Source organism: Brassica oleracea, chromosome C1 (genome assembly GCF_000695525.1).
Source record: "Brassica oleracea var. oleracea cultivar TO1000 chromosome C1, BOL, whole genome shotgun sequence".
In the NCBI taxonomy this organism is placed as follows: Eukaryota; Viridiplantae; Streptophyta; class Magnoliopsida; order Brassicales; family Brassicaceae; genus Brassica; species Brassica oleracea.
The window spans coordinates 304,340-325,556 of record NC_027748.1 but is presented as its reverse complement, the minus strand read 5'-3'; the positions used below and the strand labels follow the sequence as shown (position 1 = coordinate 325,556).

At 41.4% G+C, this 21,217-nt stretch overlaps 9 protein-coding genes across 12 annotated transcripts; 8 read left to right on the top strand and 1 right to left on the bottom strand.

The window, feature by feature from the left end:
• The first annotated feature begins 258 nt into the window (after window positions 1-258).
• LOC106301365 (putative F-box/kelch-repeat protein At1g61540) lies at window positions 259-1,493 on the top strand. The gene is given in 4 exon segments (XM_013737747.1): window positions 259-834; window positions 836-1,060; window positions 1,063-1,315; window positions 1,318-1,493. Coding segments are annotated over 4 exon segments (1,230 nt in total).
• A 1,824-nt stretch (window positions 1,494-3,317) lies between these two features.
• On the top strand, window positions 3,318-4,391 carry LOC106302861 (F-box/kelch-repeat protein At4g39590-like). Its single transcript, XM_013739271.1, has one exon. The coding sequence runs from the start codon at window positions 3,318-3,320 to the stop codon at window positions 4,389-4,391; it is 1,074 nt and encodes a 357-aa protein (XP_013594725.1).
• A 1,124-nt stretch (window positions 4,392-5,515) lies between these two features.
• Window positions 5,516-6,899, top strand: LOC106298227 (F-box/kelch-repeat protein At4g39590-like). Its single transcript, XM_013734310.1, has one exon. The coding sequence runs from the start codon at window positions 5,516-5,518 to the stop codon at window positions 6,761-6,763; it is 1,248 nt and encodes a 415-aa protein (XP_013589764.1). The 3' UTR covers window positions 6,764-6,899.
• A 1,573-nt stretch (window positions 6,900-8,472) lies between these two features.
• Window positions 8,473-9,947, top strand: LOC106325459 (F-box/kelch-repeat protein At4g39550-like). Its single transcript, XM_013763510.1, has one exon. The coding sequence runs from the start codon at window positions 8,567-8,569 to the stop codon at window positions 9,746-9,748; it is 1,182 nt and encodes a 393-aa protein (XP_013618964.1). The 5' UTR covers window positions 8,473-8,566; the 3' UTR covers window positions 9,749-9,947.
• Window positions 9,948-11,369: 1,422 nt separating this feature from the next.
• Window positions 11,370-12,831, top strand: LOC106309972 (F-box/kelch-repeat protein At4g39590-like). Of its 2 annotated transcripts, XM_013747253.1 has the most exons (2): window positions 11,370-12,386; window positions 12,436-12,831. In XM_013747253.1, the coding sequence occupies exons 1-2, from the start codon at window positions 11,407-11,409 to the stop codon at window positions 12,488-12,490; spliced, it is 1,035 nt and encodes a 344-aa protein (XP_013602707.1). In that variant the 5' UTR covers window positions 11,370-11,406; the 3' UTR covers window positions 12,491-12,831. The 2 variants fall into 2 exon arrangements, with proteins under 2 accessions (XP_013602707.1, XP_013602641.1); XM_013747187.1 differs by having other exon boundaries at window positions 11,370-12,831.
• Window positions 12,832-13,148: 317 nt separating this feature from the next.
• On the top strand, window positions 13,149-14,613 carry LOC106309888 (F-box/kelch-repeat protein At4g39550-like). Its single transcript, XM_013747073.1, has one exon. It carries the CDS (start codon window positions 13,239-13,241, stop codon window positions 14,394-14,396), a length of 1,158 nt encoding a protein of 385 aa, XP_013602527.1. The 5' UTR covers window positions 13,149-13,238; the 3' UTR covers window positions 14,397-14,613.
• A 650-nt stretch (window positions 14,614-15,263) lies between these two features.
• Window positions 15,264-16,773, top strand: LOC106309841 (F-box/kelch-repeat protein At4g39550-like). The gene has a single exon (XM_013746985.1). The coding sequence runs from the start codon at window positions 15,320-15,322 to the stop codon at window positions 16,472-16,474; it is 1,155 nt and encodes a 384-aa protein (XP_013602439.1). The 5' UTR covers window positions 15,264-15,319; the 3' UTR covers window positions 16,475-16,773.
• A 204-nt stretch (window positions 16,774-16,977) lies between these two features.
• Window positions 16,978-18,324, top strand: LOC106328490 (F-box/kelch-repeat protein At4g39550-like). Its single transcript, XM_013766940.1, has 2 exons — window positions 16,978-17,124; window positions 17,182-18,324. The coding sequence occupies exons 1-2, from the start codon at window positions 16,978-16,980 to the stop codon at window positions 18,250-18,252; spliced, it is 1,218 nt and encodes a 405-aa protein (XP_013622394.1). The 3' UTR covers window positions 18,253-18,324.
• LOC106309852 (shikimate kinase 2, chloroplastic) lies at window positions 18,054-20,468 on the bottom strand. 3 transcript variants are annotated; one of them, XR_001263626.1, is made up of 12 exons: window positions 20,372-20,468; window positions 19,996-20,209; window positions 19,820-19,878; window positions 19,659-19,722; window positions 19,490-19,562; window positions 19,311-19,398; window positions 19,133-19,218; window positions 18,913-19,048; window positions 18,749-18,827; window positions 18,608-18,672; window positions 18,393-18,505; window positions 18,054-18,291 (listed from the first exon to the last, which is right to left on the bottom strand). XR_001263626.1 is itself a non-coding variant. In XM_013746997.1 (11 exons), exons 2-11 carry the CDS (start codon window positions 20,204-20,206, stop codon window positions 18,458-18,460), a joined length of 909 nt encoding a protein of 302 aa, XP_013602451.1. In that variant the 5' UTR covers window positions 20,207-20,209; window positions 20,372-20,468; the 3' UTR covers window positions 18,303-18,457. The 3 variants fall into 3 exon arrangements, 2 of the variants coding, with proteins under 2 accessions (XP_013602451.1, XP_013602462.1); XM_013746997.1 differs by lacking the exon at window positions 18,054-18,291 and having other exon boundaries at window positions 18,303-18,505; XM_013747008.1 differs by lacking the exon at window positions 18,054-18,291 and having other exon boundaries at window positions 18,303-18,505; window positions 19,659-19,713.
• Between the last annotated feature and the right edge of the window lie 749 nt (window positions 20,469-21,217).

Below are 21,217 nucleotides of genomic sequence, written 5' to 3'. Positions count from 1 at the left end.
CTATCATAACTTATTTCTCATAAAATCTTTCGGCAGATTGAATAACATGGGAATTTAATTCTTTCCAAATTCTATTTGACAAATCCTAATCCAATAACAGTAGATTTTAATTCACTTTGTTCAATTCTCAATTGAATAACACTGGATTTCATGTCAGACTTAAATTCCATCAAACTCCATTAAACAACCAAATTCAATAACACCTCCTAAAAAACCTCCTATTTTCACAGTAATCTTCTCCAGAAAACTTTCTCTCCAATGTCTTCCAAATCCAGATCTTTAGCCGCCACGAGCGTCGAAGATCCACCACATAATAAAAAGATGAAGCAGACAGAACATACGTCGATATCGATCCTGTCACTTCCCGACGATCTGTTGATAAACTGCCTAGCCCGCGTCTCTAGACTGTACTATCACTTTCTCTCACGCGTCTCCAAACGTTTCCGATCCATCATTGCTTCACCGGAGCTTTACGCAACTCGCTCGCGCCTAAACCGTACCGAGAAGTGTATCTACCTTTACCTACGCTTCCCTTCTGATCCTAAAACTTATTGGCTCACTCTTAGCGGTCTACCTAGTCGTAACGTAGCCAACGGCTCGAGTGGCTATTACATGGAGCAAATCCCATGTCCGAACTATTTGCGTCCCGCGCAGTCGTCGATGCTCGTATCCGTTGGATCTGATATCTACAAGATCGGCGGCGCTAATCATTTGCATGAATGCAAAATATGGAAGAGGAACTATTGTGTAAGTGTCTCTGTCCTAGACTGTCGCACTCACACGTGGCGCCAGGCTCCGAGCATGGGGATGGCGCGTAACGCAAATGCCACAGCGCGCGACATTATTTGATGGGAAGATATATGTAGCCGGTGGATGTGATGAAGATTACGTAAGTAAACCCAACTGGATCGAAGCGTTTGATCTGGAGACACAAACGTGGGGCCCTGTGACGAACCCTCGTATTTTCAGACTGTACGAGGAGGATAGAATTAAGGGCTTTGAAGCCAAAACTGTATCACTTGAAGGGAAGCTCTACATTTTTGGGGATGATGCTGCGGTACGTATAATCCCGAGGAAGGTAAATGGTCAGAGTTAGGAAGGGAGCTGTATGGTATGTTTCGGGTAGAAAGAGAGTGTCATTGCGTGATTGATGATGTCTTGTTCTTATGGGATAGATATAAAAGAGTGTTCAAATGGTATGACTCCAAGTCATATTCATGGAAGGATTTGATTGGTATTGAAGGGTTGCCTGAACTTTCGCCCGACCCTCAAGTCTGTCAAGTGGAGATGGTGGATCTTGGTGGGAAGATTGGGTTTTGTGGGATCAGTATTTGTATACAGCGACCAATCAGGAGTGTAGGGTTTGGTGTGCTGAGATTGCGCTTGAGAGACGCGATGGAGATGAGATGTGGGGGAAAGTTGAGTGGTTTGATTCTGTGCTTAGAACCCACCAGTCTTGTTCTTCGTTCCACGTTGTTTCTGCTTCTGTTTGATTTATTTACTCCTCATGAGAACATGGTTGGACGGTTATTATTGTGGGGGTAGTTTCGTTTTTTTTTTTAGTTCCTTTTCTCTTTTAGTATGGTTGTTTAATGTTTCCAGATCAATGCAATTTTCATTGTTTCACCATGGTGCTACTTGTAGTCTTGTAGACGGTCTAGCTTACTTTGACAAAATACCACAGAACAAACTTTTGTCTGTGTTGCACAAATTAAAGGGCATGTACAGTTCTCTGAAGCTACTCGGGGTTTGGTTCCTTATCTTCGGTTTTAGAACAAACTAATCATATCCAAAAATCCCTTTTTAATTTCAATCCATGGACTTAATCAGTACTGCCGCACAGGCCGTGAGAGACTGGTCCTACTGCTACCCTGACACTGTTGACGACCTTTTGATCCCAAACCATCAAGAGATGAGAGAAGAAGTTTCCCATAGCAACGGTAAACTTACTGGTATTGTGAGACTCGTTATCGTATGTTAACCCAGCGAAGACGATTGTGTTCAAAGATGCAAAGAACAAGAGAATAATCAAGGTTATCAACCGAACCGTGTACATTTTTTTTTGGTTGGTCTATACTCTTAGTTGATCAGGTTGTAATTTGTATATGTATATGTATTTATATGGTAGAACCCCATTGGAGGTGATCTTAAGTTGCTAATTTGGAATGTAGACAAAGGAAATTATTAATTTAGACACACTAAACGCGTTTATTATTATATTTCATGTGATGTAGAATATATGTTTTTACTGAAGATATTAGATTATGATATCAAAATAATATGTTATCTTGACACTTGACTCTTGAATTTTGTCTGTAGTTGAATCGGTCCAACTTCATTTTCCTCCTCTAAAGCGTATAAATAATACGTTTTCTTGAGAATAAGTTGAAGTAGATAAAAAGACCAAGACCATTTATTGGTTTGTGGAGGGCTTTTACTAAAGTCCACTCATTCATGGTCCACAAAGAACTTTCCTATGTCGGATGTTAAAAAATTGAGACATCGCTCCTCATCCGAAGCATCATGCCGGTCCACGGTTTGTCGTCTCGTCTCGTGCAGGGTTCACCTAGCCCCAAGCTGTGATGTTGTACAGGGTTCACCTAGCCCAAAGTTCATGAGTATTAGATTCAAATCTAGGCAAAGGAGGCCTTTCTCTATGGCTTTTAGCTATGTTTCTGGAGTCACTCACCTGTTCTTGCCGCCTATCAGTCCTTATCTTCGACAAAGTTCCATTGAGAACTCGGGACGAGCTCAGCCTCCACTGTTCCTAGACAATTATTTTTTAGTTGAAGCAAAGGAGAGTGTGTCATCACCAGTGTTTGTGTCTGCCGACCGTTTCAAAACCCTCTCAATAGGGCTCCTCATCGTCGGTTCATATCCCGACTTCAGTATGTTCTTCGGAACATCAGTTTTAGGGTCTCAAGTGAAGCATCTTTATGGGTATCTTCATCCCTTTAACACCTCAATCACTCGTATTGTTGTAGTAGTCTTTGTTTATCGTTTGGCCGTCGAGTTTACCTCCGGTTGTAATTTTTTAACCCTTTTGGATATTTAAGTTTAATATAAGAGTTTCCGTGACAAAAAAAAAAAAAAAAAAAGACCAAAAAAAAAAGTTATGTAACAAAACATAAAACAATCATTTAAATCGGAGTAAAAAATACAGAAATTTGGCGATTTATCCTTCTAAACTAAAAGGCCATTATTCACATATAACGCATGAGCTAAGGTATTGATTATTATTTATCTTCACGCACAAGATACGCGGACAACTTTACGTTACCGAGATATCCACAAGAAACCCTAGAAAGTTCTCCCTAATGTTTTCCAAATCCAGATCTTCAGCAGCCACGAGCCGCAAAGATCCACCGCATGATAAAAAGATGCCGGCGACAGTACCTATGTCGATATCTTTCTCGTCACTTCCTGACGATTTGCTCATAAACTGCTTAGCCCGAGTCTCTAGACTGTACTATCCAGCTCTCTCCTGTGTCTCCAAAAATTTCCGATCCATCACTGCCTCACCGGAGATTTACCAAACCCGGTCGAGCCTAAACCGTACCGAGAAGTGTATCTATCTTTACCTAAGCTTCTGTCGTGATCCTGAAACATATTGGTTCACTATGAGACGTCGACCTAGTCGAAACATAGCTAACCAGTCAAGTGGCTATTATATGGAGATTGTCCCATCTCCAAAATATTTGCATCCTGCGCAGTCTTCGACACTCGTAGCGGTTGGATCTGATGTCTACAAGATAGGCGGCGGTGATCACTCCACATGCAAACTCTCGAAGCGGAAGTGTTCTTATAGTTTCTCTGTCCTTGATTGTCGTACTCACACGTGGCGCCAGGCTCCTAGCATGTGGATGGAGCGGGACTCATCCTCCACAGCGACATTTTTTGATGGGAAGATATATGTAGCCGGAGGTTGTGATAAACGGTACGCCGGTTACCCCGACCGGGTCGAAGCGTTTGATTTAGAGAAACAAACTTGGGGCTTTGTGACAAACCCACGTGTTTTCGATAGGTACCATAAGTATAAGCCAGCAAGAGAGTGTCATTGTGTGATAGACGATGTATTGTTCTTTTGGGAATCAGGAGCGTTCAAATGGTATGACTCTAAAACACATCTATGTAAGGAAGTGAGTGATGTTAAAGGATTGCCTGATCTTCACGACCCTAAATTCTGTAAAATGGCAATGGTAGATCTTGGTGGAAAGATGGGGCTTTTGTGGAATACTAAGACCAGTCAGGAATGTAAGATCTGGTGTGCTGAGATTACGTTTGAAAGGCGGCATGGAGATGAGATGTTGGGGAAGGTTGAGTGGTTTGATTCTGTGCTTAGTACGCACGTGTCTTGTTCCTCGTTCTATGCTGTTTCTGCTTCTGTTTGATGAATTTTACTTTTCATGATAACATGCTTGAACGATTAATATCGTGGGGATACTTTCGTGTTCTGCTTTGAATACTTGCTTCTTTTTTTTGTGTGTGTGTGTGGGTTCTCCTTTCTCTTTTTATTGTATGACTATGATGAATGGTTGGTTTTTTTTTTTTTAGCTCAATGCAATTGACAATTTTTCACTTCTATCTCACATTATAAATCTGATATATGCGGGGAGAAAGGCAAGAACTGATGCTGTTCCTTTCATTATCTTTTTTCCGTTTTGACTACGATTTTCTGGTTATTAAGCCATCATAGTACCAGTCCAGCATTTCTCTTTTCAATCTTTCACTTTATCAAATTATAAGACTCATGTCTCATGTCTTATCTTGTAACAGTTAACGTTTTCAAAATGAAAACCTTTTTTCAAAAAAAAAAAAAAACATTTCTCTTTTTTTTTAAGGGAAATTTGCCCTAATAACCATAAAAAAAAACACAAACCCACTGTCTAACCAAAAACACCAACTCTCTCTTCTTATTTCTCGTCCTATTTCTCACTAACCTCTTAGTAAAAATCTAATTAAAAAAAAAAAAAAAATTTCTCTTTTTTTTTAAGGGAAATTTGCCCTAATAACCATAAAAAAAAACACAAACCCACTGTCTAACCAAAAACACCAACTCTCTCTTCTTATTTCTCGTCCTATTTCTCACTAACCTCTTAGTAAAAATCTAATTACTCTTTTTTTTGTTCTTTTATACATGTTTTTAGAGAAAAGACACTAGATTAAGAAAGTGCAAGAACGTACCTGTTATATATGTCACTGAATAAAACACGCTGAAGAATTGAATAACCTCAGTTTATCTATGCAAACACCGCATAGAATTGTCATATGTCAAGTAAATAGTCTTCTTTGCATCTTTTACGAACTCAATTAGTATTATGAACTTTCAATAGATGAGAGAAAGAAACACTTCCAATTGGGAGTAAAACAAAAATAATGCATGGGCTTCTAGCTCATAAAATAAAAAGCCCATCGCTGATATTGACATAACATAAGCGTGTAACATACGCAATTCGCACTATATTAACTGTCTTCTCCGCCCTAATTCATTTCATCGTCACAATTAACCCTCAAAATGTCGACCAGATCTTCCGCCGCAGTGAACGGCGACAAACCACCGCGTAAGAAGATGACGAAGCAGTCCCCGGAGATCTCCATTTTATCCCTTCCTTACGATTTGATATTGAATATCATAGCGCGCGTGTCTAGAATGTACTATCCAACTCTCTCCCTCGTCTCCAAAATGCTCCGATCCGTCGTTGCCTCACCGGAGCTTTACCAGACCCGCTCTCGCTTAAACCTCACCGAGAGTTGCCTCTATCTGTGCTTACGCTACTATCGAGACCCCCCTCTTGACCCTAACCCACATTGGTTCGCTCTCTGCATGAAACCAAACCGAACCCTCACCGACCGTCTTTTCATCCCAGTCACGTCTCCCGATGTGCGCCATGAGCGATCTACGGGTCTAACATCTAAGGATGTTAGCATCGTAGCCGCTGGGTCTAACATCTACAAGATGGGCGGGTACACGCCCTCTTCTTCTGAAGTCTCGGTGCTTGATTGTCGGTTCAACACGTGGCACAGTGCTCCGATGATGCGAGTGAAGCGGAGCTCCCCTGCCGCGAGCTTAGTTGACGGGAAGATATACGTAGCAGGAGGGTGTGAAGATGTCAACTCCGAGAACTGGGTAGAGGTATTTGATCCAAAGACTCAAACGTGGGGAAGTGTGACCAATCCTGGCGCTGAGATACGCCCGTCAGGAGCTGAACTCGAGAGCTTTGGAATTGAAGGAAAATTGTACCTCTTTGGTCATAACCGTAAGTATGGGATTTACGATCCCAAGGAAGCTAGATGGAACCCGATGATAGAGTTGGGTATGGGTATGGATATGGATGTGGTTATGGGTATGGGTATGGATATGTATGAGGCTATGGATATGGAAATGGATATGAATGGTGTGGCTTCTGCAGTGTCCTATTTTCACTGCGTGATAGGAGACGTCTTGTTTCTTTGGAATGAAAGAGAGTTTAGATGGTATGACTTCAAGGCAAGTTCATGGAAGAAGTTGAATGGTGTTGAAGATTTGCCTGATTTTGATGGAGATTGTAAAATGGTGGATGTTGGTGGGAAGATGGCTGTCTTGTGGAAGGTTTTTGGACGTGGCGATGGACATGACGAAGAGAGATCTATTTGGTGTGCTGAGATTGCGCTTGAGAGGCGCGGAGACGACATGTGGGGGAAGGTGGAGTGGTTTGATGTCGTGCTCAAAACCCACGAGCAATGTGGCTTGTTCGATGCGGATATTCTTTCTGCTACTGTTTGATTGAAATGACTGCTAGCTGATGAGAACATGTGGCTTGAACGGTGATGGAAGAATGAAGAATCATTCACTAGTGCGGGTAGTTTCGTTTTTGTTTTTGAGTATTTGCTTTCTTTGAGGTATCTCCCTGTGGTTGATATGCGACTCTAATGAATTATTGTTTCATGTTTTTTTTTTTTTTGAAAGCTTTCTTAATAATTGTTTCGTGTTTTTTAGCATAATACGATTTTGCATTTGTTTCACAAGTAATGTGTTGATGATTTAGCTTTGCTAATTGTGGTGGCAATTGACCAACGCAAAGAACATTTATTTGTGTTTGCATAAAAAGGATACGCTTCAAACTACATTGACGAGAATAATGAGTGGTCAGAAAAATGGAGGTTTTGCTGTTTAAAGGTAAACCTATCTATATATTCATGTCTTGATCGATCCAAAAAAAATAGTTGTCTCTTTTCTTGACGTTGGTGAGAAAAGTAAAACAGTAATTAATACTAGATTATTAATTATCACGGAGCTACTAGAATGGGGTTACTTTTAGTGTGAAAGAATCTATAGTTCTATTATCATGAAGGGTCCTTTTCTCACTCAATGGAAGAAGTGTGACAAGATGCTCTCACTCGAAGGGAGTTCGGTCGTGTGGGTGAACAAAGAGATCTTTGTTTCTTTTTTTGTTTTTGGGTCAAACTTTACTTCATTAACTTAAACGTTTAAAACTCCATTAGAGGAGGAGGCATTACAACATAGGAAGGCATCACAAGCCAAAGAATTTGCCATAGCATAAGCACAACAACAAGCAAAGTGAGCATATAAAGCAACAAAGGAAAAGATAGAGGATCGAATAGCCAGTAAAATCCGGTGAACATCGAATGACCAACTCTCTGAAAGAAGGTTAGTGAGTTCTTGACAACCTGTGCAAACAAAAGGGTTAGACACTAGGCTATCAAAGCCCAAACTACTTCAGTTCAATGTAAGGAAGCAACTACTACCACATTTCTTTCCCAGCTGCCACGAATGGGGAGAAAATAGCAACACTGCATCCACTGTTACAACACAAACCAACGAAGAACTGTATACCACAGTAAGGGGTTGCTCCAAGGCTAGAGAATTACCATTGGAGACTTTGAGAGTAGTGACAACAGAGCCCAAACCACAAAGGAATAAAGCCGCAAAAATCGTGAAACTTTGACTACTTCTCAAACAGCATGACAAGTGAAAGAAACTTTGGACATTTACCAACACACAGTTGGTTTTCTACTTCCTAATGAATGACTCGATGATGAACTTGCAGAAAATTCTGTTATTATAAAATTCAAATGACTTATTTTCCCCCATCTTTTGGTCCAGTGGAAAAGATGACAAAGAAATCAAACAAACAGGTATTATTCAATCATATATACTGTACACAGCAGTCAAAAACAAGCTCTTCTGATGGAACAAGAACACTTAAACTGACGAGATGTTGCGGGGGGAAACTTAACCGTCTCCAAATAGAAGCCATCCGGACACCCATTTTGTTTCTGTTTCCTTTAACTTGCGAAAGGCTTTGCTTGCTTGCGTTACAATCTTGAAAACACCTATTTCAGTTTCAAAGCTGGGCTTCAAGGCCCATTTATATTTTATTAAAAGGATTTTGATAATTATTTTCTAAATGAGCCCATAACTGATTTATCCCACACTGTTTTGTTTCTGTCTGAAAGTCTTGTAAGTGAAGTCAAACCCTGATTTGTGTTCTGTCTCTCTCTCTCTACTTCCGTCGTGGTAGAAGGTTGATTAACGGCGATTCTTTTGGTCTGGCTAATTCCGCCAATGTCGTCCCCGGTAAAGAAGAGGAAGACGATAAAGAAACCGTCGCTTAAGAAGAATAAAGAAACGCCGCCGCTTGTGCTCGGTCCCACGCCGGAATCGACCCCAAATCCTTCGCTTCCTGATGATCTGCTATTAAGCTGCTTTGCACGCGCCTCGAGACTGTACTACCCGACTCTCTCGCTCGTCTCCAAGAGCTTTGCATCTCTCTTTGCTTCACCGGAGCTTTACAAGACCCGATCCTCTTTAGGCCGCACCGAGAGCTGTCTCTATGTGTGTCTAAGCTTCCATCCTGACCCAACCCCTCGCTGGTTCACCCTCTGCCGGAAACCTGATCGAACCATGCCGCTGAAGAAGAAGCCACGTGGGTATGCTTTAGCTAAGCTCCCAACTCCTCCTTCTCGCTCTGCGCACTGGTCTGGTCTCGTGACAGTTGGTTCGGATATCTACAACATTGGCGGACCCATAGACGAAGCCAACGAGCCCTCCTCTAGCGTCTCAATCCTGGACTGTCGGTCAAACACGTGGCGCGACGGTCCAAGCATGTTGGTGGAGCGGGACTACCCACACGCCAATGTGATTGATGGAAAGATATACGTAGCCGGAGACTCTAACTCAACTTCTCCCGACTGGATGGAGGTTTACTACCCGAAAACACAAACTTGGGAGCTTGTGTCTAGCCCTGCTGCGGAGATGCGACTCCTATGTGATACTATAAGTACAAGCGCAGGGATCGAGGGAAAAGTACACATTTTCGGATCCAGTAATGGTTTGGCTTACGATACGAGGGAAGGTCGATGGGAAAGTGCGGATATGGAGATGGATTCGGAATGGGTTTGTTATTCTTACTGTGTGGTTGAGAACGTGATTTACGTTTATAACAACGAAGAGTTCAAATGGTATGATTCTACGGTAAGACTCTGGAAAGTTTTGAAGGGTTTGAAAGGACTGCCTAAGTTCCCACGTTATACTGCTAGATTGGCGGATTTTGGTGGGAAGATGGCTGTTTTGTGGGGCAGGGGTGTGGCTTCCAGTGGCTATGTGGACAAGATTATTTGGTGCGCAGTGATTGCGCTTGAGAGGCGCAGCGATCAAGAGATTTGGGGTAAGGTCGAGTGGAAGGAACCAGTGCTTAAAGTCCCCAAGTCATGTAGCATTGACCATGCTCTTGCTGCTACTGTTTGATGACTTAGTTATGGGACCGACTTTGATTGTGATGAATCTTTAGTAATTTCATTTTGCTGTATAATTTTCTGGCTCTTGTTAGCTGAATGCCTTAGGCATCATTTCACTTTGTGTAAACCTTTGAGGGCTTAGCTTATTTTGTGACCTATGAAATGCCTGGTTTTGTTGAATGTAATTTTCACGGGAAAAGTAGTAAAAATATGCATCATTTGATTGTAGTTTTCGTGCTAAACTGGCGTACACATAGTAGTTGGCTTTCTAGTTCTTGTTTGTTTAGAAAGCTCTGAACTTGCTCAAAGGCCTGATTATGAATATGATTGAGCAGTTAGAGCTTTATCAAAACTAACAAACTGAAATGTACAAAAGTCAGTAGGAACATAGAGGTTCTGAGACATACCTCAATGGCGATTTCAGTTGGTGTAAGATCCGAGACGCTTCTATACCCGAGCTTTGATGTAATATCTGAATAATCTGGAGTAAACTAGTCACAAAAATGGCATGAGAGATTGTGGAAAGCTATAGAACATTGAAAATGAGAAGGACGGAGACTCTCACGCTTGCGTTAATGTATGCTTCACCACGTGCTTCCCAAATAGTTGAAAGACGGTTTAAAGCCTATGTGAAGTTCACAAATGATCAGAAACTCGGTTATCTATGCAAACACCGTATAGATTTGTATTATGTTTTTTTTTTCGACAGATTTGTATTATGTTTATGAACTCGATTAGTATTGTGGAACTTCAATGGATGAGATTAGGCTTGGGCATTCGGGTATCGGGTTTTTCGGATTTTCGGGTTTACGCTCTTAAGTCTCAAACTAAAATTTTATTAGTACGAACCAGATTCGGATAATAACACTTCGGGTTTGATTCAAAATTGTATTGCATCCTAAAACCCGTAAAGTAACCATACATCGTTTGGATTCGGGTTATATTCGGTTCGGATATAACCAAAGTAAAAAACAAAAATTTGAAACAAAACATAAAAAAAAAAATCTCTAAATTAAATAACAATTAATTTATCAGACATAAAATTGATAAAACAACAATAAAATGTTAAATCAAACATGAAAACAAACATCATTTGTAAACAATATGCATTACTTATAGAGAATAGACTTGTTATTTCAATGAGTAAATTATAAAGTATTTATTTATAACTAATTGTGTACTTAGAGTATTTATTAAAATTTTAATATATATTTGTATATATCATATCACCATAAATATTAAATTTTATAATTGAAACTGTACTTATATATATTTCAAAATATTTATATTGACTATTAATTTCTGATTTTTCGAGTTATCCGTTCGGGTTTGATTAATAACATTTCGGATTCGAATAATTTTTGGTACCATTCTATACGACCCGTTTGGGTATTTTAACATTTCGGATCGGATAACGCGCCAGATTTTTCGGTTCGGGCTCGGTTTGGTTCAGTTTTCGGATTCCCGATTTTACGTCCAGGCCTAGAAGAGATAGAAAAACAATGCATAGGCTTTAGTTCATAAAATCAAAAGCCCATCACTGATATGCTTTTAAGCCCAAAAAGTTGGTTTTAAGTTTCCTCACGCCCAATACAAGCGCGTAAGTCACACTCACTTTATAAACCATCGTCTCCTTTCTGATTCATTTCATCACATTTCACCCTCAAAATGTCGTCGACAACCAGATCTTCCACCGCCATGAACGGCGACGAACCACCGCGTAAGATGATGACGAAACAGTCTCCGGAGATCTCGATTTTGTCTCTTCCTTACGATTTGCTACTGAATTGCCTAGCGCGCGTCTCTAGATTGTACTATCCAACTCTCTCCCTCGTCTCCCAAAAGTTCCGATCCGTCGTCGCCTCGCCGGATCTTTACGAGACTCGCGCCCTCTTACACCGCACCGAGAGTTGCCTCTATCTGTGCTTACGCTATAATCGAGATTACCCTCGTAACCTTGACACATATTGGTTCGCTCTCTGCCGCAAACCAAACCGAACCGTAACCGACCGGTCAAGCGGCCATCTTTTCATCCCGGTCTCATCTCCCCAACTGCGTCCTGCACGATCTATGAGTCTCGTAGCCGTTGGGTCTAACATCTACAGGATCGGCGGGGACATGCCCTCTTCTTCTAGAGTCTCGGTCCTTGATTGTCGGTTCAACACGTGGCACAGGGCTCCAAGGATGCGATTGAAGCGGAGCTCCCCCGCTGCGAGCTTAATTGATGGGAAGATATTCGTAGCAGGAGGGTGTGAAGACCCCAGTTCCGTGAATTGGATTGAAGTATTTGATCCAAAGACCCGAACTTGGGGAAATGTGGCGAACCCTGGCACCGAGACACGCCCACGAGCTGAAGTCAGAAGCTTTGGAATTGGAGGAAAATTGTACATCCGTGGTGATGAGGATGTGGTTTACGATCCCAAGGAAGCTAGTTGGAACCCGATAGGATTGGGTATGGATATGGCGTTTGCGGCATCCTTTAATCACTGCGTGATAGGAGACGTCATGTTCCTTTGGGACGACGACAGAGAGTTTAGATGGTATGACTTTAAGGCAAGCTCATGGAAAAAGTTGAATGGTGTTGAAGATCTGCCTAATTTTTATGGGTACTGTAAAATGGTGGATCATGGTGGGAAGAAGATGGCTTTGTTGTGGGAAGGTTATTTGCGTTCGGAGTACGTGGTTTGGTGTGCTGAGATTGCGCTGGAGATGCGCGATGGAGATGAGATGTGGGGGAATGTCGAGTGGTTAGATGTCGTGCTTTCACTCAACGAGCCGTTTCGCATGTTCGATGCAAATGTTCTTTCTGCTATGGCTTGATAAAAAGACTACGGGTGAGAAGTGAGAACAGGTTTTAACGTTTGATGGGAGAATCATTCACTGGTGTCGGTAGTCTCGTTATGTTTTTTTGTACATTTGTGTTCTTTAGGTGTCTCCCTTCCGCTGACATGCGACTCTAATGAATGGTAGTTTCATGTTTTTAGCAGAATACGATTTGCATTCGTTCACATATAATGTGTTGATGATGATTTAGCTTATTTATTAAGTTGCATAGAGAGAAGGATACGCTTCTAATCCTTTAAACTTCCTACATAGCTAGTGTTTTGTTGGTCTATACTACTTTATAGTACTATCCTTTGGGCTCTCGATCATTGATGGAAAATGAGTGGTTAAGTTGCAGAAAGTAGGAAGTTTTGCTGTTTAAGCGTAAAACCTATCTATGTTCATCATGTATATTAAGCAAACCAAAAGATTACTTTCATTGAAACATTTACAAGTCTGTTTTGTTTACGTTAAAAACATTTAAGCTATAAAATAAGGCTTTAAAGTTAGGCCCAATACGTTGGAATAATTTTTCTAAATTGGGCCCACCACCGAGTGTATTAAGCCTTTTTTTCACGCGCGTTAAGGGAATCGAAACCCTACATTCCTTTGAATTCGAATCTGCAAGTAGAATCAGAAGCTGATCCACTGCGATTTTCGCGTCGATAGTTCAGCCAATGTCGCCTCCAGAAAGGAAGAGGAAGAAGACGAAGCAGTCACTGGTGCTCGGTCCGACGCCGGAATCGACTCCAATTACGTCACTTCCTGATGATTTGGTAGTGAGTTGCTTAGCCCGCGTCACTCGATTGCAATACCCAACTCTCTCGCTCGTCTCCAAGAGCTTTAGATCCCTCCTTGCTTCGCCGGAGCTTTACAAGACCCGGTCCTCTTTAGGCCACACCGAGAGCTGTCTCTATGTGTGTCTAAGCTTCCCTACTTATCCTATCCCCCGCTGGTTCACCCTCTGCCAGAAACCTGATCGAACCCAAACCACCAACGACACCATGAAGTTGAAGCCAAGTGGGTATGTTTTAGCTAAACTCTCATCTCCCCAGTCACGCTCTGCGCACTGTTCGGGTCTCGTGACTCTTGGTTCAGATATTTACAACATTGGCGGACCCGTAGACGAGGAGGAGCCCTCGTCTAGCGTCTCAATCCTTGACTGTCGATCCCACACATGGCGCCAAGGTCCAAGCTTGCTGGTGAAGCGGAAGCATCCATTCGCCAGTGTACTTGATGGGAAGATATACGTAGCCGGACACTCTAACTCTAGTTTCTCTGACTGGATGGAGGTTTTCGACCCGAAAACACAAACTTGGGAGCTTGTGTCTAGCCCTCCTGCCGAGATACGACTCCAATATGATCATATAAGTGCAAGCGCAGGGATCGACGGAAAGGTACACATTTTCCGATCCTGTAAGGGTTTGGCTTACGATACGAGGGAAGGTCGATGGGAAAGTGTGGGGACGGAGATGAGTTCGGGTTGGCTATGGCTTCCTTACTGCGTGGTTGAGAACGTGCTTTACTATTATAACGAGCGGGAAGAGATCAAATGGTATGACACTAAGGGAAGACGCTGGAGAGTTTTGAAGGGTGTGAAAGGACTGCCTAAGATCTCACTTTATACTGCTACATTGGCGGATTATGGTCGGAAGATGGCTGTTTTGTGGGATATGGATGTGGCTTCCACTGGTGATAAGATGATTTGGTGCACTGTGATTGCGCTCGAAAGGCGCAACGATGAAGAGATTTGGGGCAAGGTCGAGTGGAAGGAAGCAGTGCTTAAAGTCCCCTTTTCATGTACAATTAAACATGCTCTTGCTGCTACTGTTTGATGACTTTATGGGACCGACTTTGATTGTGATGAATCTTTAGTAATATCATTTTGTTGTATAATTATGGCTCTTGTTAGCTGAATGCCGTAGGCATCAGTTCACTTTGTGTAAACCTTTTTGACGGCTTAGCTTATTCTGTGACCACCTATGAAATGCCTGGTTTTGTTGAATGTAATTTTCACAGGAAAAGAAGTGAAAAATGCATCATTTGATTGGAGTTTCGTGGTTAACTGGCGTACACATAGTAGTTGGCTTTCTAGTTCTTGTTTGTTTAGAAAGCTCTGAACTTGCTCAAAGGCCTGATTATGAATATGATTGAGCAGTTAGAGCTTTATCAAAACTAACAAACTGAAATGTACACAAGTGAGTAGGAACATAGAGGTTCTGAGACATACCTCAATGGCGATTTCAGTTGGTGTAAGATCCGAGACGCTTCTATACCCGAGCTTTGATGTAATATCTGAATAATCTGGAGTAAACTAGTCACAAAAATGGCATGAGAGATTGTGGAAAGCTAAAGTGAATAACGACCATACGAGACTCTCACTCACGCTTGCGTTAATGTATGCTTCACCACGTGCATCCCAAATAGATGAAAGACAGTTTAAAGCCTATGAGAAGTCACAACTGATCAGAAACTCAGTTTATCTATGCAAGCAAACACCATATAGATTTGTATTATGTTTTTTTTTTTTTCTCGACAGATTTGTATTATGTTTATGAACTCGATTAGTATTATGGAACATCAATGGATGAGATTGAAAAAATAATGCATAGGTTTTAGTTCATAAAATCAAAAGCCCATCGCTGATATGCTTTTTAAGCCCAAAACGTTGGTTTTGAGTTTCCTCACGCCCAGTACAAGCGCGTAAGTCATAATCAGAAGCTGATCCACTGCGATTTTCGTCTCGATAGTTCAGCCAATGTCGCCTCCAGAAAGGAAGAGGAAGAAGACGAAGAAGAAACCGTCGCTGGTGCTCGGTCCTACGCCGGAATCGACTCCAAATCCGTCACTTCCTGATGATTTGGTAGTGAGTTGCTTAGCCCGCGTCTCTCGATTGCAATACCCGACTCTCTCGCTCGTCTCCAAGAGCTTTCGATCTCTCCTTGCTTCGCCGGAGCTTTACAAGACCCGATCCTCTTTAGGCCACACCGAGAGCTGTCTCTATGTATGCATACGCTTCCCTAATGAGACCAACCCTCGCTGGTTCACTCTCTGCCAGAAGCCTGATCATCCCTTCGCCAAGAAGAAGAAGAAGAAGTCAAGTGGGTATGCTTTGGCTACAATCCCAATTCCACATTCTCCTCCTGCGCATTGGTCAGGTCTCGTGACGGTTGGTTCTAACATCTACAACATTGGGGGATCCATTTACAAAACCCCCTTGTCTACCGTCTCGGTCCTGGACTGTCAGTCTCACACGTGGCGCGAGGCTCCAAGCATGCTGATTGAGCGGTACTATCCCGCCGCCAATGTCGTTGATGGAAAGATATATGTCACAGGAGGATGCGAAGAGTGCGATAACTCCAGCTGGATGGAGGTTTTCGATCCAAAGACGCAAACTTGGGAGCTTGTGCCGAGCCATGGCCCGGAGATATGCGGCTGTAAGATATATAAAAGCGCAGTGATTGATGGGAAACTACACATGTTCGGAACACAAAACGGTTTGGCTTACAAACCGAGGGAAGGTCGGTGGGAAAGGGAGGGGTGGGAGATGGATTTGGGTTGGCCGTGGTTTTCTTATTCCGTGATTGACAACGTGCTGTTCTATTACTCTGACGGGTTCAAATGGTATGACACTGAGGCAAGGGTATGGAGACAGATGAAGGGTTTGAAAGGACTGCCTAAGTTTGCTCATTATGGCTGTGTTAAACTGGCGGATTATGGTGGGAAGATGGCGGTTTTGTGGGATAAGTATCTGCCTTCTAGTGGATATAAGAAGAAGACGATTTGGTGTGCCGTGGTTGCACTTGAGAGGCCAAGCAGTGAAGAGATTTGGGGGAAGGTTGAGTGGCTTGATGCTGTGCTCACGGTCCCTGAATATTATGAATTCGTGTGCGCTATGGTTGCTACCGTTTGATGTATTGACATACAGAGAAGGTTTGAGTGATGCGGGTAGAACATTAGTTTGGTTTTCATCGGCTGTAAAAGTAGGAAATTATCTTATTTTGGTACTGTTTTTGTTGATTAGAAAGAGTATGATCGTTGAGTGAACATACTTTTTGCTGCTACTGCATGATGATTGACTGGGGATTAAATCTCGACTCTTGAGTGATGCAGGTAGAACAATTATCTAGGTTTGCATTGGGCTAGTGTGTAGGATCAGTTTATTCTCTGACTATTTTTGCTGAAACTAAAGACCCAAGACCTAAAAAAAAAGTGAATTTTGTAACGAACGCAAAACAAACATTTAATTAGAGTAAAAATTACATAGATGTGGCGTTTACTATTGACATGAGCGGACATACGTTTTCGTGATAACTGCAGTTCAAAAGTCTTTTTTTTTTCCCTTATATAAGCCTTCCTCACATCATCATTGGTATTGAAGGATTGCCTGATCTTCGGGAGAAGTGTAGAAAGGCAATGGTGGATCTTGGTGGAAAGATGGGGTTTTTGTGGAATGAGGATCTGGATAATGGGGAGGGTAGGATCTGGTGTGCTGAGATTGCGCTTGAAAGGCGCGATGAAGAAGATGAGATTTGGGGGAAGGTTGAGTGGTTTGATTCCCTTGTTAGAACCCACCCGTCTTGTTCCGTGTTGGATGTTGTTTCTGTTTCTGTTTAATGAAATGACTGTGTTGTCTTGAGAACATCCTTGAACGGGTTATTGCAGTACCCGACACTCTCGCTCGTCTCCAAGAGCTTTCGATCTCTCCTCGCTTTGCCGCATCTTTACGAGACTCGGTCATCTTTAGGCCGCACAGAGAGTTGTCTCTACGTATGCATACGCTTCCCTGATGAGACTATCCCTCGCTGGTTCACCCTCTGCCAGAAACTTGATCGAACACTAACCACCGTTGCCACCATGAAGAAGGCAAGTGGGTATGTTTTAGCCAAACTCTCAACTCCCCATTCTCGTCATGCGCACGGGTGCAGTCTCGTGACAGTTGGTTCGGATATCTACAACATTGGCGGACCCATAGACGAGGCCAACGAGCCCTCGTCTAGCGTCTCAATCTTGGACTGTCGGTCCAACACGTGGACCGAAGGCCCAAGCATGCTGGTGAAGCGGAACTACCCATTCGCCAGTGTACTCGATGGGAAGATATATGCAGCTGGAAGCTCTGACTCTAGTTCCTCAGAATGGATGGAGGTTTTCGACACAAAAACACAAACTTGGGAGCTTGTGTCTAGCCCTGGTGAGGAGATGCGCGCCAGACGACATTTACATATAAAAAAAATGGCAGGGATCGACGGAAAGGTACACATTTTGGGATCCAGTAGTCGTTTGGCTTACGATACGAGGGAAGGTCGATGGGAAAGTGTGGGGACGGAGATGAGTTCGGGTTGGGGATGGTATTCTTACTGTGTGGTTGAGAACGTGATTTACTATTATAAAGAGCGGGGAGAGATCAAATGGTATGACACTAAGGGAAGACGCTGGAGAGCTTTGAAGGGCGTGAAAGGACTTCATAAGACCCCGCGTTATACTGTTACATTGGCGGATTTTGGTGGTAAGATGGCTGTTTTGTGGGATAGGGGTGTGGCTTCCACTGGTGACAAGATGATTTGGTGCACAGTGATTGCGCTTGAAAGGCACAACGATGAAGAGATTTGGGGCAAGGTCGAGTGGAGTGACACAGTGCTTAAAGTCCCCGAGTCATGTACAATTAAACATGCTCTTGCTGCTACCCTTTGATCACCGACTTGAATCTTTAAATGACTTGCAGAAAATTCTCTTGTTATAAATAAAAAAAAATCAAATGACTTATTTCCCTTTTTTTGGATAGATAATATGACAAAGTAATCAAACAAACAGTATTATTCAATTATATATACCGTAGTAACAGTCAAAACTAGGCACAAACAAGCTCAAGCGCTTGAACTATAGGCCACCGGGTCTATCAATACTTGTCTCCTTTGTTGAGAAAGCACTGAACTTGCTCAAAGGCCTGATGGTGTGGATGGTTGAGCAGTTAGAGCTTTATCAAAGCTAACAAAATTAAATGAACACGCATGAATAGGCGGAGCATAGAAGAGGTTCTGAGACATACCTCAACGGCGATTTCAGTTGGTGTAAGGTCTGAGACGTTTCTATACCCGTGCTTTGATGTTATATCTGAAACAATTTTGAATAAACTAGTCACAAAATGGCCTGAGAGATTGTGGAAAGCAAAAGTGAATAAGGATCGTACTCTCCAAGGAGACTCTCGCGCTTGCGTTAGTGTATGCTTCACCACGTGTTTCCCAAATCGTTGAAAGACGGTTGAAAGCCTATGTGAATTCACAAAATGATCAAAACACACACACAGAGAAAGATAAAACTCTATTACAAAAGTAACAAATCATAGAGCATTACCACTGTGTACGGGTCTCCTCCTGACTCATCATCATGTAACAATGGTCTTGAGTTTGTTCCTACAGCAGCAATCCTTTGCGCTAAGGCTTCTAAAGGAACATCAAGCCAAATGCTAATACCTTTATGCATATACTTCCTGAATACAAATTCAGACACATTATGTTACAAAATGATCTGAGTTTTGTATTACATTATCACTGATTGAGACAGAAAAGGGTACCAATTAATGGGTCTTATAACCGCACCACCACCTGTTGACACAACAACTTGGTGGTACATCAAAGAGAGATTCTTTAGTGTCTCGGTCTAGAAAAATTAAAAACCATGTGATGAAATTAGCAGCTAGAATACACTAAGTACAAAGCAGAGAAAGTGTAGAAGAAGTGTAAGAGTAAAACCTCTTTCTCTCTGAAGACACTCTCACCGAAATGCTCAAATATCTCAGCCACAGAAGTTCCATTCATCGCCTCCTCGATCATTGTGTCACTGCCACATTTTTCAGAACAATGTTTTAGCTCAGCTAAGCCTCCATAGACACATCAGAGTTTAAAAAAAAAAAAAAGAGCAGATAATGTACCAATCAGAGAATGTATAGCCAAGTGCTTTTGCCATGATCTTTCCTACTGTCGTCTTCCCAGAACCCATCATTCCTGACACACATTCACCACGACAACACTTTTCAGTTACCAAAGAATGCAAGAGAAGCTAAACAATATACAAACAAAGGAATAGACAAAGAGACTGACCAACAAGATACATAGATCGTCCATTCAAATACGGTTTAACCTCTTCAGCTTTTCTCTGCAAATACTAATGTAAATCCACTGTCAAGACTTTTATAGAAAAAGTCGAAGATAACAAACAGTAACAATGTCTTGATGTAATAAATAGAAGAGTGTCAAATTGCCTTCAAAACCAGTTCTTCATCAAATGGAGAATGAAGAAGATCTCCAGTTTCCAACAATGCTACAAAAATTTGAAGATGAAAACGGATTTGTAGTCATCGAATAGATAAAAAAACGACATTTTAAAAAAAAAAAAATTTGAATCAAAACAAAAGATTGATGCTTTGTTTGTCAGAACCTGAGGAGTTCTTGTCCGAAACTGATAGTTGTCGAAGATCTCTTCTTTTGTCAGGTTGCAAGTGAGATAAAGCAATAACTCTAAGCCTTTTATTCTCTTTGATTCGCTGAGAGTAACGTAGAGAACCACGAGGCTTCCCTTCAAAATTTCTCCAATCAATCCATGATGATGGTGAGTAGTGAAACCTCTGAACAGCAGTGGCTGCTTCCATATTCTGGAAAATGTTACAAATTAGGCTAACAAAAAAAATGGATTTAAAGATGAAAACGCACACACAAAATGAATGTTCATCTAGAATGAAAACACCATTGAATGGGAACAAATCAAATGAAAAGCGGAGATTGGATAATGTAAATAATGTATAAAGGGTTCTCACCTTTCCCCTGACGGCGGAGCAAGACACAAGATGCAGACTCTCTCTCTTCTCTAACACTTACGGTCTTCTTTCTTTATTGGCGTATATTAAAATTATTAGATAGTCTTTGTATTTGAACCAGAAAAAAAAGATAAGTCTTTATATTATGTAAGGGGGCTGGTGAAAATTACTATGTTAACTAGGTGCATAGTCTCCGAGTCGGCTACATTATAGGTGCATTGTATAGTTTTGTTTACGGGATTTTATTGTTTGTTTGTTTTTTGTCTATAATGTGATGGATGGGATTTTGGAAATTACATAGGCTGATGAGTTTGATATAAGAATGAATGACGAAGTCATATGTTGATATTTTTATATCTTATATGTTCAAAGTTGAGGGTGATGAAACTTGTTAGTGTTTACTTAGGTAGTTTTTTGTATATAAATCAAATAGTGCATGGAAAAAAATAATAAATTTGGATTTAACAATTTAAATAAACAATAAAATAAAATTTTCCTCTTATTTCACCAATTGTTTTTAGAAAAAATAGAATTGTAATATATTTAAAAAAAAAAATTATAACATTTTTAGAATTACGTACTTAGAAAATTATTTTATTTATATTGTTTCTGGACTTTGTTATAGATGATTTGGAGTTGACAAAAAAGTCTGAAATATGGCCAAATTTAATTTTTTTTAAAAGCATGACTTTAAAAGGTTAGGGTTTCAAAATAGTTGGGCCTTGAATCTGTGGTTTAGTCTGATACTGAGAAAACTGTTAGGACTTCAACTCCTTTTTTTCTCTATGTTGGGGATGTGGCACTAATTTCCCGATTCATGTAGGTAAAATTGTTTCTTAGTTTGTG

What these genes read in the sequence shown, in the direction of transcription:
- LOC106302861 (XM_013739271.1), top strand. Translation starts at nt 3,318, where the DNA reads ATGTTTTCCAAATCCAGATCTTCAGCAGCCACGAGCCGCAAAGATCCA.
- LOC106298227 (XM_013734310.1), top strand. Translation starts at nt 5,516, where the DNA reads ATGTCGACCAGATCTTCCGCCGCAGTGAACGGCGACAAACCACCGCGT.
- LOC106325459 (XM_013763510.1), top strand. Translation starts at nt 8,567, where the DNA reads ATGTCGTCCCCGGTAAAGAAGAGGAAGACGATAAAGAAACCGTCGCTT.
- LOC106309972 (XM_013747187.1), top strand. Translation starts at nt 11,407, where the DNA reads ATGTCGTCGACAACCAGATCTTCCACCGCCATGAACGGCGACGAACCA.
- LOC106309888 (XM_013747073.1), top strand. Translation starts at nt 13,239, where the DNA reads ATGTCGCCTCCAGAAAGGAAGAGGAAGAAGACGAAGCAGTCACTGGTG.
- LOC106309841 (XM_013746985.1), top strand. Translation starts at nt 15,320, where the DNA reads ATGTCGCCTCCAGAAAGGAAGAGGAAGAAGACGAAGAAGAAACCGTCG.
- LOC106328490 (XM_013766940.1), top strand. Translation starts at nt 16,978, where the DNA reads ATGGTGGATCTTGGTGGAAAGATGGGGTTTTTGTGGAATGAGGATCTG. An exon ending in TTGAGTGGTTTGATTCCCTT is followed by an intron (nt 17,125 to 17,181) that starts GTTAGAACCCAC and finishes TCTGTTTAATGA; the next exon opens with AATGACTGTGTTGTCTTGAG.
- LOC106309852 (XM_013746997.1), bottom strand. Translation starts at nt 20,206, where the DNA reads ATGGAAGCAGCCACTGCTGTTCAGAGGTTTCACTACTCACCATCATCA. An exon ending in GTGTCTTCAGAGAGAAAGAG is followed by an intron (nt 19,219 to 19,310) that starts GTTTTACTCTTA and finishes TAATTTTTCTAG; the next exon opens with ACCGAGACACTAAAGAATCT. An exon ending in CGCGAGAGTCTCCTTGGAGA is followed by an intron (nt 18,673 to 18,748) that starts GTACGATCCTTA and finishes AAATTGTTTCAG; the next exon opens with ATATAACATCAAAGCACGGG.